The following is a 15,093-nucleotide window of genomic DNA, read 5'->3' as shown; positions in this document are numbered from 1 at the left end:
CCAACAGCCTACACTTAGTCACCCAAGCCAATGCCCTCAGGTCGGCGCTGCCTCGTGGCCACCAGGGGTCCCCGGGAAGAAGCACACTGCCCTGCCCGGCCCGCTGAGCAGCTTGGGGGTGAACCACTAGTGGGGCAGGTGAGGGTGCGGGCCAAGTGCTCCTACACAGAACCCAATGACGGGAGAGAAGAGGTAACGCCACGTTCCAACGGGGAGAAGGGCCTCTCACCTCCTTCCCCTGCTCCTTCTCGGGCGCGGCCCCCGCCAGCTCCACAGCCTGTTCGCTCTGCACGGTCTCCTCCCCGCTTTGCCCACACGCCTCGTGTTCCTTCCGCTCGGCAGCCTCGGGCAGCTGCTCCTCGGGGTCAGGGTTCTCCTCTTGCTCTTCCTTCTGGGGAGAAATACAAGTGCCGTCCGCGAGTCCATGCTGGCGCACAGGGACACTCCACTGCCACCCAGCCAGGGGTTTGCGAAGCTGCAACTGTGGACAGGAGCAGAAAGCCCAGTCTTTCCCCAGGGGCTGCTGGTGGTTCCTGACTGCCAACCATGCGGAGCTCACGCAGGCCAACAAGTCATGTCTACGCGGCCAGCTCAAAACGCCGGGAAGGTCATGATGAGGGCCTACGGCAGGCAGATGCCGTCTCGAGGCGGGTGCAGAGGGTGGGACTGGGGACTCTAGCAAAGCCCCAAGGAGGGAGGAGCACCCTGCAGACATCTGGGAGGAGACCAGGCGATTCTCCTCATCCTCATTCCTATTTTTAACTGATGACAAGCCAGACTCCCACAATACCTGTGGCTGAAGGCCTTGGTGGGCAGTGGAGCCGTTCTGTACACCTTCCTCATCTCCTTCTTTGTCGGTTTCCTCCGGCAGCGGCGGTTCCTCCTCCCCCTGCGAGTTTTCTTCGGGGAGCTCAGCGGCGTCCTTGTCCTGGTCATCAGCCCCCGTGTCCATCTCCTCCTCCCCTGCCCCCGCAGCATCCTCACTGGGGCAGCCCTCGGGCTCGGGCTCAGCCTGCCCTTCCTCTGCTTCTTCACTTCTCTCACCAGCCTCATGACCCTCTTCTTCCACATCCATTGGTTTTTCTTTGATCTCCAAAGGGTTCTCTTCTGGATATACACAACGCAAAGAAGAATGTTTAAAGCTAAACACATACTTTCATAAACTGAGAATTACATAGGTGATACGCTTTACGACTATTCTCTAAGGCAGGTGCCGGCACGCTACACCAGCCCACAGGCCAAACCCATCCTCAGCCTGCGCGGGGACAGCTGTGGGGAGTGAGGCACGGAGGCTCTATCAGGACTCAGCAGTGCCACACAGGGAGGAGAAATACCTGCTGGCGTGTGGGCTTACGGCTACCCAGACGACGTCTTAATGAGCTGACCAGCCTGGTTTATGAGCTGGCCGACAGACCCCAGGGAGTTCCAGCTAGCCCCCCGAGGTGTCACAGTCGTACCTGCTCCACCCTCACTGTCGGTGTCCTCGTCGCCGGGCTGGTCTTCGCTGTCCAGCTGTAAGTCGTCTGGGAGGTCCAAGGCCTCGGGTTCGGGCAGCTGTTCCTGAGTGCCGTGGTAAGGGTCCACCTCATTCTCGTCGTAGTCTCTCTTTGAGGAAAGGGAGAGAACAAACAAATGAAAGCTTGGAAGGAGGGCAAAGAAAAGTCCTCAAATAATTCGCTCTGAGAAATTGTACTTTGCTGGTCAAAGGCATTCTCTGAATTACCAGCACACCTGAGTAGGCATTCTCTGAATTACCAGCACACCTGAGTAGGATCTTTGTAGTAATTTTTTTACCTTTCCTACTAAAATGTCAGATTTCATTTTCTATGTAGGTTCTCCAATGCTAAGACACTTCATCTCAAAGAAAGGGAAATGTGTGAGGTTTGAGCAAGGTTTGAGCTTCTGAATTAGACAGCTCCCAGTCCAAACAGCATGCGGACTGCTCTTGGTCAGTAACCAACAGTGACACCTCTTACGTCCTGCTCAGAGGCTCCCTTCACATCTTCTGACGAGGCAGTAGGGTAACGATGAGGTAATTAAAAGCCAAACCCACTGTCATCCAGTCAGTCCCGACACACAGGGACCCTCCAGGAAAGGACAGCCCTGCCCCTCTGAGACCCTCCCTCCAATAGTTTCACTGAGATGTCATGTATCACACACCTCCATGATTCAGCCGGAAACCACCAGTCTGTCCGAGCGCACCTCCCCACTCCTGCATTCATTATTTGCTCCCCACTTCATTCCAGCCTCCCCCCACTCCCAAGACCGTAGTTCTTTATGGTCCCCAGCAGGGTGGCTGGTGGTAAACTGCTGACCTTGCAGACTGTGGCCCAACTCTCAGAACCACTGTGCCAACAAGGCCTCCGAGTCGAGGTAGAAAAAAATGAACAGGTCGTGCGTGGCAGAACCAAGTGTACGTTTCACTGGTGGTTCCCTCAGCCACTATCTTAGCCAACGCCATCTTTCGGAACCCTGGGAAACCACAGTGGGATCTGCATGGGCTGGCAGCTCGGAGAGGCTCTCGCTGTAGCTAAGCAGTAGGTGCTATTCTCAGGAGTCTTGGTGCCACGTGGAAACCGGAAAGACGGTCTCCACTCACAGAGCCTGATCTCCTCAAGGCAGGAGGACCGCGGAGATCTTGAGCTGGGGGAACAGACCAGCCTCCACTCCGCATTACCTCATCTACTTGTTCGTTAATCTTGTCTTGGCCCTGTGCGCTATCATCCACTTCTGCTGCTTCCTTTTCTTCCTTCTTATCTGGCTGGCTTTTGTTAGTGTTTGAAGTCCCGGCATCTAAGTTGTCGTCTTTGGCCACAAGTTCAGGGTCTTCCTAAACATCAGAGGAAGAAATGACACATCACCATGTGCAGTCAGAGAAACTGCTGTCACATGGGCAGCCTCTGTCTAGTACAGTTCTCGGACAGGCACGTTGTAGCTTGTTTTTGCGGCCTTCGCTGCAGAAGGACCCATGTCTAACCTGCAGAGGACAGTCAGGGGCCTGGTCTGCCCACGCAGCAGCCCTGATGGCAGCTGTGGGCAGAATGGGTGGCTGTGGCTGAGGCAGCCTTGTACCCTCCCCACAACCACCCCTCTGCCAGGGGCGGTCTGGCAGTCGACAGCAGAGTCCACTGAGTACCTAGACCCAGTCTTTTCAAAAAACAAAGCAAAAACCTTTTCATTGTGGACTGAGTAAATGTTTACAGAGTAGATCAGGTTTCATTCGATAATGCATAAACATTTTGTTTCACCTCACTGCAATCCCCACAATGGACCACCACTGTTTCTGGTTTCCATTCCTCCTCCTTTCCTGCCCCTTCTGATCTCTGCCCCTGGGGAAATGCCTAATGGTTGCTTATTCTACGGCATGTGCACCCCACTAGTGCCACTGTCCCACTTACAAACACCAGCCTCCACTGGTCTGACTCATCCACAACCCCAGTTTCTGAGACTGTAAACCTTTACAAGATCCATACGCATCTTTCTCCCAAGGAGCCCCACCTTGTGGTTAGCAGTCTACTCCACAACACTACCAACAGGCATGATGCTGTTGAGGAGATCAAAGTCCATAGCCTTGGGAGTTCTACCCGTAAGCCTGGTCTCTTAGGATTTTGAGTTTTATTCCACATTTTTCTCCCATGCTACCTAGGGCCTTCTAAGGTAGTTCATCGAGAGAGAGAGAGAGAGAGAGACAGAGACAGAAAGAGAAAGAGAGAGAGAGAGAGAATTGATTTGGAATGGGAAGGTGGGGGAAGGGATTACCTCATCCATTCCCGGTCCCGTTTCTTCAGTTTTGCCTTCTTCCTCGTCATCTTCCTCCTCCTCGTCATCACCCCAGAGCCTCTCATCTAGTTTGTCAGCTTCCTCGCCATTGAGATCGCCCATCTGCTTGTCCAGGTCCCCGCCCTCACTATCTGACTTCTCGGCGTCCTCTTCTGAAAAAGGCAGGCCGTGAGCTTTAGTCAGGCAGGCCCCAAGCCTGGTCCTGTGTGGGGGAGAGGCCCTCCTGCAAGTGCCCTGTGCCTCTGTGTTTGGGCACAGGGTGGGGGTGCGTGCACATTCGCGTTTCTACTGAATACACTACCGGCAGATGCCTTCACACCCACTGAAGTCATCTACGGAGCTTGCAAACTGTCTGGGGAAGCGCAGTCTGCAGTGTGCTCACTGGCAAGAGGAGCACACTACCACAGCTGCTGCGGTGCAGAGGGAAGGCCGCTCCTCGGGGACCTGGCACCCTCACCTGGCTCTCGTTCTCTATCTAGGAAACGGTGGGATTGGCCTAGATGATTAGTCCAAGGTTTCCTCCCAGCTCCCAGATCTGGGCTGCTCTGATTTGATCTCTAGTCATGCCTTGCTCAATCCACCAGCCTTTTCTTTCATCTTTACTGGAAAAGGCCTACTTTCCCAAAGGCTATTTCCTTGTGCCGCCTAGGCAAGTGCCCATCTTCTGTCGGGGTCTGCTTGCATCTCCTCGAAAATAACTTACTGTCTTCCAACTTAAGCTTTGGACAGACATTTGGATTGCTAAGTTACACATCAAACATGACAGATGATAGGACACTTTGCAAATCACATTCTCAAACCATTTTCACAGCAGTGACAACCCGTGGTTCGCAGATGCAGACGCGGGCTTGTTAGCGGTTATGAGTAGTTTTGTAGTTGTAATCAGCCTTTCTCAAAAGACTGTCGCAGGCTCCTTCCTGAACAAAATACGGTTTCCCTAACAATGCCGTGACAACAAATGCAATTAAATCTCACACCTTGTTCTTCCAGCTCCCCATCGTGCATTTTCCCGGCAAAGTCTTCTGACATCTCAATCGCATTGTCTTCGCCCTTAATATCAGATTTTGAATCTGGATCCTCTTTGTCCTTTTCTTGGCCTTTCTGAAACGTATCTTCCGCCTATCCCAAAGAGCAGCATAGAAACCGTAAGCAAGGTTCTAGCTCTACAAACACACATGCCCGTTTAAACATCGCACACAAAGGAGACAGGCGGTCAGGTTCCAGACCCCGCCCAGCAGTTTCCCACATGGGAAAACATACCTGATCCTCGCTTTCTAGCTGGTCACTCACATCCTTCACGCCCTCGCCTTCTCCCAGTCCGCCTCCCTCATAGTCGTGGAATTCGGTGGCTCCTTCTCCAGCGCATTCTTCCATAAATTCTTTGGGAAGACAAAATCCCTTCCAAAAAAAAAAAAAAATGGAGGCAGCAGTTAAGACACAAAAGCAATAAAAAGAGGGATTTCCTTTCCACTCCTCGGGGGATGGAGGAAAGAAAATTAACACCACCGCAGAATGATTTTTCTGGCTGAGTATCTTAAATCTGACGGAAGACTAGCCCGCTGGATCTTATTTCTCTTTGGGGATAAAAACTGTTGCCAAGCTTGACGCCGACTAACATAAGAGGTCTTCAGTTGTGGTAGCCTTGGCATGTGGGAGTTTGTCATTTTGGCCAAGATTGAAAAATAGAAGGCAGTGCCCTGGGCAGGCCAGTCCGTTTCGGAGCAAGTGTTCAAGTGAGGGCAGAACCTCTCAGTGTCTGGCTCCCAAAGGGCTGGCCTTTCTCTATTCACTTCTCAGTGAGACCTCCTGAGCAGAGAGAGAGAACAGAACATGTTACCAACCCAGGTGGGACTCTGCTTGAAACAGAAGCCACATGTGGGAAACTTCACTTTGATCTTTAAACCTGAAGAAAATGCAAGGTAAGCTTCCCTAAATGAAATCACATTCATTTAATTATGAAAAACAAAGACAAATGGGTATGACCTCCCCCCTCCACTCTCGAAACAAACCCACTTCTGTCCACAGACGGGGCCTGCTTGGCCTCTGGCCGCTGCTTGTCAAGGCAATGGGCTGCAGGTTAAGAACGCCGCACAGGAATGCTCGTCACGTGGAAGGAACAAAGCTATCTAACGTTGGCTAACAGCCTGAGAGAAATCAACTACTAGTACTTGTGATGGGAGTGGGTGAACCTCAATCAAAAATGTTCACTTTATAGGAAAACAGTCACTCAGTCCCACTGCTATTGCATTGCTTCTCACTCATGGTGAGCCTAAGGGGCAGAGAAGAGCCCTTCTTTGGCTTTCTGAGATGACACCTTCCTCCCTAGGCGTAGCTGCTGGGTGTGAATTGCCGACCTTGCCGTTAGTAGCCTGCTGCTTAACCCACTGTGCCATCAGGGCTCCTAATAAGAAAAGATGCATGGCATCAAGGTATCTGTCAATCTGAGGATGAGAAAGCCCTACAGATAAACTGCCAGCAAACAGTGAACATCTAAGAGCAGCATACGGACTGCGACTTAGTTACATGCGAACAGCTTTCGGCAGATTAAGGGCTGTGATTAAAACCCACATCTCTGTTCTCAGCCTCGGTCTAACTTTCAAGTTCCTTCACCACTACTCAGAAAGGTTATGAGACTTTAAAAAGTTAAAAGGTTAAGCCTGGTTCTTGCAAACGTGCTCAGGAGAGCGGGCAGACCTCGTTTTACAAATGAGAAAACCAAGGCTCAGTGAGTCAGCGACTGACTTAGGAGTCCAAGAGCTGGATTTTACCACCCCATCGCCGGCGCCGGCTCCTAAGTCCCCAGGGTCTAAGATCTCTGAGACCACAGGGCTGGGTGCACGGCGAAGCATATGAATAACCCCCCTCTTAAAGAAGAGCCCTCCTTGTAGCACACCGTCCCGCCCCACCATTAATCATGATGATGTAGGAATGGTGTCCGAAAAGGTCATGGCTTCAGAGGTCTGCCCTGCAAGTCTAACTCACAGCTATCTGAAAGTTTCTGATTAAGAAGGGTGTGGGATTTGACAGCCTCGAGACAGATCTGGGGTCCAGAAGACTCGGTGGATCTGCAGGTTCCAAAGCTGTGGGGCAATCGGGTACCAGGCAAAGCCTCAGAGACTTCAGCCTGCTATTTTTGCGAAGGTTCCAATTAGAAGCCCGTCAAACCAAACCACTTCAAGTACCAAACACTTGGGCTTCTACTGACGGTACTCCAAGGGAAGGGCCCTTCCTTACCTTCTGGGCAAGCTCCGTAAAGATCTGGGCAAGCACAGAGAGCAGCTTCGCGGTGCTGCGGTGAGTTGCTAAAGACATGGTCAGGAAGAAGAGGACGAGGTCCGAGTATCTGGAGAGCATGGGCACCAGGCGCACCAACAGGCAGCAGGACTGGCTGAAGACCTGAGGGCAGGAGGGGACCCCAAAGTTTGCTCATGCTGCTGATGTAGCCACACAGGGAAGGGACCAAATGTCACCGGGGCTTCCTTTTCCACCTGCCTTTGCTCCCCGCCCCGGCCCAGCCCAAGGAAGAAACGCACATTCAGAAAGACAAAGGCTAAGCCCCTGGCTGGCTGAGACTTCCCAAACAGGCACTTTAAGGTCTAAGGGGTTAAGTCACACTTTGTTAACAAGGGTTGTTTGTTGGTGTGTTTCAACAAGTAAACCGTTTACAGGTTTGAGGCTTATAGGCAAAATTGTCATCGGAGGCAATGCTACAGAACAAAATACAAAGAGCCATGAGGTAGGGAGGCTGAACTGTGTGTGCAGCAGCGTTTACCGCTAACAACAAACACGTGGGGGCCAGCGGCTAGGATATGAGTGAACCTAAGACAATAAATTGCTAGCATTTTTGCACCTGTGCCTCTACAATCATATCCCTTGGCTAGCCAACCCATTCTTTTGTAGCTTCTCACTGACTTTTTCAAACCCAAACCAAACCCGTTATCCTCAAATCGTTATTCGGACACAGCAAGGCTGCCGACAGGGTGGAGAGGAACTCCCATTACATTCCAGGACTGCACATCTTTATGGGAGCCAAGAGCCTCATCTTTCTCCTGCGCGACTGGCTCGTGGGCTTGAAGCACCAACCTTGCCTTTTAACAGCTCAAAACTTAACCCACTGTGTCCACACACCCCACCCGACCCTCGCTATCTCAGGAACAAACGACCAGATTCCCGGTGGCTTGGGCTCAGGCAGCCTACGTTAGGGCCTTCCCTCCGGAGCCAGGTGACTGACGCTCCCTCTGGGCAGCAAGGGGGTTGGTACCGCGTGCTTCGCTGCAATGCCGTCCTCCCCGCAGGACTTCAGCCTCTCCAGCAGCTCCGACACGGCCGAGATGATCTTCTGCACCTGCAGCGTGCCCACGTCGGCCCAGAAGTCATCCTCCAGGAGTTTGGACAGGTGCCCTGGGTGCAGTCTCCCAAAGGCTGCCGCCGCTGTGATTCAGAGAAGAACGCCATGAAGAACGGCAGAAAACCTCGAGCAGTGAGGGAGGGCGGGAGCCACGGCTTGCCTCGTTTGAGACGTACCGTCCCCCTCGTCTTCCTGTCCCGCGCTCGCCGCTGCTTTCTTATTGTTTCTCTCCACTAAATTCTGAATGGCACAGAGGGTGGCCCGGATGGCCGTTTCCATTTGCTCTGCAAATTCTTCCACAAGTCCGTCGCCTGAAGTTTGGCTTCCTGGTAAGACAGGGCAAAACAACAATCAATCACTCACCGACCACGTGCTGCTGTGAGGCACCAACACTCTCCACGTGGCCATCCTGCCGGCGGGTCTAGCCCAGGGGCCGGCGGACTGCGGCTCACGAGCCACAGGCGGCACTTTCAGCGCACGCACACGTGGCTCTGAAGAAAGCTCGACAACTGTTAAAGGCGAGTATTCAGTTGGTTTCATTTGTTTGTAAAAATATATTTATGGCTCTCGAATGTTGTGAGGGACAGGATCGGCTCTTCCATCTCTAAAGTGTGCGGATCCCTGGTCAAGCCAACAGCTACTAGGGGTAAGAGATGACCGTCAAACTACTAAATACAAAGATGCCCTGGAGAAGGTTATCATTTTGTTAAAAACAATTTTGCAAGAAGAATGACACACATGTGAACATTGAGGGTGGTGTGTGTCAGACTGAGTCCAGCATCTGCCTGCAGCATTCCAGTCTACGGGAAGACGGCCTGTCACTGACGGGTGAGCCCCACAAAACACGTGGCTCAATGACAGCTGAAGGCACAGAACTCAAAGGAGACAACAAGTTCTGAGCCCAAGGCTCCAGGTATACCTCCCTTGGCAGGCACCTCAAGAGAAGAAAATACAATTGTGTCCTGAAGACAAATCAGACTGAAATCTGCACAATGCCACCCCCAGATTAACTGCCACCCCTTACTGACCACCGGCCTTACCTCTGTGGCTACTGGGGGTGGCGAGTAGCTGTGTCTTCCAGGTGTGAAAGTCAGCTGTGGCTTTACTGATTTCTCCTCGGAGGTATTCCAGACTCTCAACTATTGCCAGCTGTGGGTCCCTTTGCTCACCCTCCATCCCTGGAAGAACGAACAAGGACGCTAGGCCTTGTAAGTGAGCTGACACCTGGGACAGGCAACTCAGCCCCGAAGAGCAAACTTCAAAATCTCTCCTGCAACAATAAAAATGCCAGCATTGAAAAACAGGGGCCAAAAGTCAAGTCAAAGACACCATTACAAAGCTCCCTGCAATACCTAAACTGTGTGCCATGATAAGGTGTATCATTTGAGTCAGCACCAGGCTGGGGCAGCAAAGGACAGAGACCTGAACCCCAGACTGACCGCGCCCCCAAACTTCATCCCACCCCTACACACTGATCAAGTGCAAAAGCATGAAGTGTCGAGTTGAAGACACAACACACTCACCAAGAAAGAAAGAGAGTTTCGCAAGACTGCTGCCTAATCCTGTCGACATCCGCCTTCACGGTTTTAATGGTTTTCAGCATCTCTGTCAATCTTGCAGTCGACTGCTGCCACAGCTGCTCCGGCTTCCGCATCCGGCAGCCAGAGGGCAGCTGCCCTCCGGGCACTGGGGACAGGTAGGTAAGCTCTGTTGGGAGCAGCTCAGGCACTGCTCTGCAGAGCGGCCCCTTGGTAAGCTCGTGTCCTTCTGTGGGGTGAGCAGAAGGCTGGCCCTGGGCCTGGGCGGCGGCATTGCCTGGAGCCATGCCTGCACTGGGACAGCACTGCAGGAGCCAGGAGAGCTGCTCGAGCAGGACCTTGCTCTGCATGGTCAGGTGCTGCAGCCTCTCGGTCCACTGCTGCATGCCGTCCTGAGGAGGGAAGGCCACAGGGGAGGCCAGCGGCCCCGTCAGCCTGCCGTGAATCTCCTGAGCACAGCTGAGGAGGTTCCTGTGCAGAGACACCGGGGAAAGGGTGGGGGGTGAGAACAAGAACACATTCAGTTCTCCGACCCTGGGAGCAGGCTGTGCTTTACAGCAAACAAGTGTGTTCGTTTCTGAGCCACGCACAGGCTTTTAGCCCTCAGCAAGGAAGGCGGCCCCAGAGAGCACAGAAGCCTTTAAAAAAATCCCTCCCAAAGTTGGTAAACATATCCATCAGTCTTTCAAAACAGGTATCACACCTCACAGCTTCTCACCGAAGATCCTCTCATAGCCAGCCCACTCACACCACTGCCCTGACTTGGAGCATTATTAGGCTGAGGGCAAGGGCGGGCTCTAATAAGTGACTAGTCCTTTGTTAGCTAAACCCCAATGAATGGGGCGGAAGGAAGGTGCTGAGAAGACCAGGTCCCTCTCAGCGAAGAACCCACTGATGATGACAGCCCCTAACTGTGTCCCCCGAGGGGCATATATTGGGCTCAGTGCATTACCATGCTGTGCTCCCAGAAGCCTGACCACACGGAAACAGATGCCAATCGGATCTGTGTGTGAGGCTGGGATGGCCCAAGGCCACCCTCACAATGCCACCTCAGCCCACACAGACTTCCAGCAACAAAGGCCCGGGTATGGTTCAGCTTTTACCATTCTGCCTTCTGCAGCATGGCGCTCAGAGAAACCCACTGCCCACACCAGCTTGGGTCCTGGGGGGTCACCTCGTGACTCAACACCTCGTGCAGCAACTCCGAGCTGACTTCCAAGTTCTCCCTAGCTCACACCACCCATCCAGCCGATACCTGAGGATGATCCACTGCTCGGTCAGCGTGGTTAAGGAGCGCCGCTGTCGGATAAGTATCTTCATCAAGTGGGCCGAGAACCCTTTACACCGCTCAACATTGCCCAGGCCCATCTCCTGCAGGGGGGGAATGAAATCCACGCTGAGGTGCTACTGGCAGCTACCGCCCTGGAGACACCTCGGAAAGCCACTCTGCGGTCCCCTCTCCAGGGAAGAGTCCCTTGCTTGCACACTTTCATCCCTGCTCATCGAGTGACACACTCAGCTCCCTGAGCCGTTGTCAAATCCTGCTGCCACAGACCACTGCTATTCTGGGGCCCAAACTATGTTACTAGTGTCTCTCCTTAATTCACAGGGTAAAAAGGCTTTCTCATTTAAAGCGCTTCTCCGACACTCTTCCTTACACACCTGGTCCTTCTGAGAAGCTGTGCAGGAGAATTTCTCTGCTGTAGTACAAAGTGATACTGACTTAAGTTTAATGGTGTCAGCAAAATGCCGGGACCCACGAATCCTACAGCTCAGAGAGGCAGCCTACCTTGACAGGGGACGCCAGAGCCGCATGAAGCCTGGCATGCCGTGCAAGGGAGCGGTAAAAATACTTCTGGCACCCATCCCACGTCGATGAGATTTCTGTCAGCAGACTGGAAAAGAAATCAACAGTTTGCTTCATTCAAACTATAAACTCCCAGCTCAGACCTTGAAGCGCCAGAGAGCGGTGTGCTTGGCCATGAGCTAGCATAAAGTCAGGCGTCCGAGCAGATCTTGGAGGATGGAGGGACTTCAGTCCTTCATCGAGAGGCTGTGCTGCATTCTCAGCACTGGCGGGACAGTGCAGGAAGGAGTGACACCAATAGGGCTCTCTAATGAAAACGGTGCACTCCGCCCGTTCTTGGCACGGAGGCTGGGCAGAGACACGGAGGCTTGTTAGGAGCTGTAGTGAGTCAGGGAGCTCAACTGTTGACCAGCTGGGGTTAAATGCCCACTTGGCCTTAATTTCCTAAAAGCAAAAATCCAGCATATCTATGTAAAATGTGCCCTTTAGGGGTTAGAGGGAAGGGCGGGGGTTTGGAGGGAGGAGGAGCACTAGAACGGATTGTGACGGCACAGTTCATTGTAAAGAGGATTTCACCACGGGGGAGGGTGGGGAAGGTTCTACAATGGACTCTTCTAAAAGCGACTGTACAATTTGTCTTGATATGACTGAACTATTGAATTGTATGGTATGTGGTTTAGGTGCCAATAAAACAACACGGAATTTAAATAAGTGCCCCCCATCTTTTCAATGTTGAAATGCACTCAGATTTAAAGCACTAACAGGGCACTAAGACAAAACCAAAGCAAAAAAACAACAACACACGTTTACCATACAGCGCTCACTCAAGCCACCACTTACCACCTCTTCTGGGGTATGAACATGGAGGTAGCGCTGTCTAAAAGGTTTACGGGCGCTCAAATTCAACCCTGTTCTGGGGGGCGGGGGGCATAAATGGAACAGCTAGTCCTGTGGCCATTCTCACGGGCACAAAGTCGATGCGAGGGCTCCGGGAAACCAAAGGCTGGGAGAAAGGAATAAATGAGGAGGAGGAAGGGGGAGAGAAAACTAACGCTTAATGAATGGTCACCCTTGGCAAATGCTGAGCCAGGCGCTTTTTGAAATGCTACGTTTCTTCCTCTCACAAGCAGGCTGCCAAAGAGCTCCTGCAGGCAGGCAGGCAGGCGCGGGCGGCCCTGGGGACTTCGATGACTGGATGCAAGTACAATTGGAGCACAAACCTAGAATCCGCTTCCGGGGGGTTGCTGACTATGGACAACGCGCTCCGGAGATCTAACGGGTGAAGATGAAGCATCTCTTGGGGGCTTTTCGAACGAGCCCAGGCCAGACCTTTGCGGTATGACAGACCTAGGAGGATAAGCAGCATTAGTTTAAGTGCAAGGTCTGGGTGGCACAGTGGCACCCTTAGCTATGAAACGAAGGGTCAGAGGCTCAAATCTACCAGCTGTCTGCAGGAGACAGTGGCAGATTGCTTCAGAATGGACCCCCACCTTGGAAAGCCCCTGGGGCTCTTCTACTCTGCCCTCCAGGGTCCCTCTGAAGTGGGTTCCGTTGTGCTTTGTTGATGAAGAGACTGGGAGCTAGAATGGATGCCCCCACCCCTGTGCTCTTGCTACTGAGCTGCTCAAGTAGTCAGACCCTTTTAACATGAGCCCGGCAGGTGGCAAGAAATGCAACCTCGGCTCTGCCCAGACTTAACGAACTAGTTCTGCTTCCGCACTGAACCAGAGCCCCAGGTGGATGGCATGCCCCTAAGTGTAAGAAACACTGCTTTCCATGCGGCATTGAGGGGCAGGCACTCTAACACAGGCATAGTGATGAAATAAAAATATGGATTCTGAGAAAGGAAATGGCAAAACTGGGAAGCGATGTGGGGACCATGCAATCTTGTCGTACGATTGGCACATGTCTGAGTGGGGCTCTAGGCATCACATTTCTAAAGCTGGCTTGCCTTTCGACAATAGGTTCTTAGGACACTAAATGCATGAGCAACAGAACTACAAGATAGATTACATGTGTTTCCTCAAAATTAGCTTCTGTGCATCAAAGGGCTTTTTAAATCAAGGAAGTAAAGAAACAACCTGTAGAATGAGAGAACATACTTGAGGATCACACATCTGATAGAGCAGCGGTTCTCAACCTGTCTGTCGCAACCCCTCTGGGGGACGAACAACCCTTGCACAAGGGTCGCCTGAATCATAACAGTAGCAAAATTACAGTTATGAAGTAGCAACAAAAACAATATGATGGCTGGGGGTGGGGGTGGAGCAGGCACTCAAACTGCACTGGTCCCCGAGACAACTTGTTGCAGCATTATGCAGGGCAGTCAAAGCGGGAGCCACTCAAATGTCCTCCAACAAGAACGACTGAATCGCATGTGAAAAGATCATGCTACGTTGTGGGAAACAAGGATTTCTCCCAAGCTGTCTCCCCAAATTTATGCAAAACTCAGCTGCTTGCGAATGACCATATACTTGGAGGTCATCAGGAGTAGATCAGGGGCCATTCTCCCTAAGGGTTATCAGCCATCTAGAGTGAGCAGTCACCACTGTTTATCCCACAACAAGTAGGGCCCACGTCCTTCTGATAAGGATTGTAGTTGTCTGTTTCCTTGTAGGAGACCCCAGAGAGATCAAGCCCACCCAAGGGTGACCAAGATTAGGCTGCCATCATGAATCTAGGGTCCGCCCTTCTTGTCACATGTATACCTATAGTTCCTCCCCTTCCTATCATTGTATATCCCCTTCCTATGCTGTGTATGCCTATTGTACTGCCCCTTCCTGTGATGTGTGGTTATCTGCAATCACGCCCCCCTAAGTAGACATAACCCTTGGTTAGCAATAAACAGGGTCTCCACCCTCCTGCCAGGTCCCTGCCCCACCTCCCCTCGGCCCACGCTGTGCACGGACCTGGCTGGTAAAATCATGGCCATCCAGGAGGTGAGCATGCTACGATGAAATGTGCCTGACCCCATTAATTTCAATCTCTCTTCTCTCTTTCATGCTCTCTATGACTTTACTATAATCTTTATATAATTGTTCCATAGGTACAATTGTGCCTATGGAACCTGTGATAGGCCCCCCTTCCAACCACACCAAGTGAACAAAGTCAGATACATAAGGACAACAGCTGAATGAGTCCATGTGTATAAAATGCTCACATCAGGCAAATGGACACACACCAAAATTTACGTGTGGTTACGAGATGCAGGTGGGAGGGCGAAACGGGAGTCACTCTGAAAAGGGCACAAAGTTTCGGTGAAGAGTGAGGAGACCATGAAGCATGCATAGAGATCACGGTGGTAGATGCACAACATGGTGAACGTAATGAAGTCCACTGAACCGCGCAAGTAAAAATGACGGACGTGACCATGTTGAACATTTGAAATAAGCCCTGCCTGCCACTGCCTGCCTTACCGGTATTTGCCAGGTGTTTAAAGAGGTCTGACAAAGCTCGCTGCTTCTGCATCAGGATGTGCTTGGCTTCAGAGCGCTGCTTCTCCTTCTCAGCTGTGGGCCCCACCTTTAAGCGCTGCAGCTCACCCACAGAGGAAACGACTTCACCTACGGGAGACACGGCGCTTAGTTAAAACAGTTTAAGTCAAGGACTGAGATGCATGG

The 15,093-nt window shown here is 52.2% G+C and overlaps 1 protein-coding gene across 2 annotated transcripts in view; it reads right to left on the bottom strand.

Moving 5' to 3' along the window:
- The window catches only part of MDN1 (midasin AAA ATPase 1), a 140,666-nt gene that overhangs the window by 11,660 nt on the left and 113,913 nt on the right, over window positions 1-15,093 (bottom strand). Inside the window, exons 75-90 of one of the 2 annotated variants that reach the window (XM_075554768.1) lie at window positions 14,890-15,036; window positions 12,694-12,820; window positions 11,456-11,561; window positions 10,922-11,037; window positions 9,652-10,137; window positions 9,169-9,398; window positions 8,305-8,454; window positions 8,042-8,211; window positions 7,015-7,176; window positions 5,041-5,178; window positions 4,758-4,899; window positions 3,760-3,932; window positions 2,678-2,830; window positions 1,458-1,605; window positions 791-1,107; window positions 230-388 (exon numbers count right to left, since the gene is read on the bottom strand). In XM_075554768.1, coding sequence (XP_075410883.1) covers window positions 230-388; window positions 791-1,107; window positions 1,458-1,605; window positions 2,678-2,830; window positions 3,760-3,932; window positions 4,758-4,899; window positions 5,041-5,178; window positions 7,015-7,176; window positions 8,042-8,211; window positions 8,305-8,454; window positions 9,169-9,398; window positions 9,652-10,137; window positions 10,922-11,037; window positions 11,456-11,561; window positions 12,694-12,820; window positions 14,890-15,036 — 2,924 coding nt within the window. Of the gene's footprint in view, window positions 1-229; window positions 392-790; window positions 1,108-1,457; window positions 1,606-2,677; window positions 2,831-3,759; window positions 3,933-4,757; window positions 4,900-5,040; window positions 5,179-7,014; window positions 7,177-8,041; window positions 8,212-8,304; window positions 8,455-9,168; window positions 9,399-9,651; window positions 10,138-10,921; window positions 11,038-11,455; window positions 11,562-12,693; window positions 12,821-14,889; window positions 15,037-15,093 lie in introns of both variants that reach the window. The other variant, XM_075554767.1, reaches the window with a different exon arrangement.

The sequence above is a fragment of the Tenrec ecaudatus genome, chromosome 7, assembly GCF_050624435.1.
Source record: "Tenrec ecaudatus isolate mTenEca1 chromosome 7, mTenEca1.hap1, whole genome shotgun sequence".
Lineage (NCBI taxonomy): Eukaryota > Metazoa > Chordata > Mammalia > Afrosoricida > Tenrecidae > Tenrec > Tenrec ecaudatus.
This window is presented reverse-complemented; position numbering and strand designations above follow the sequence as displayed.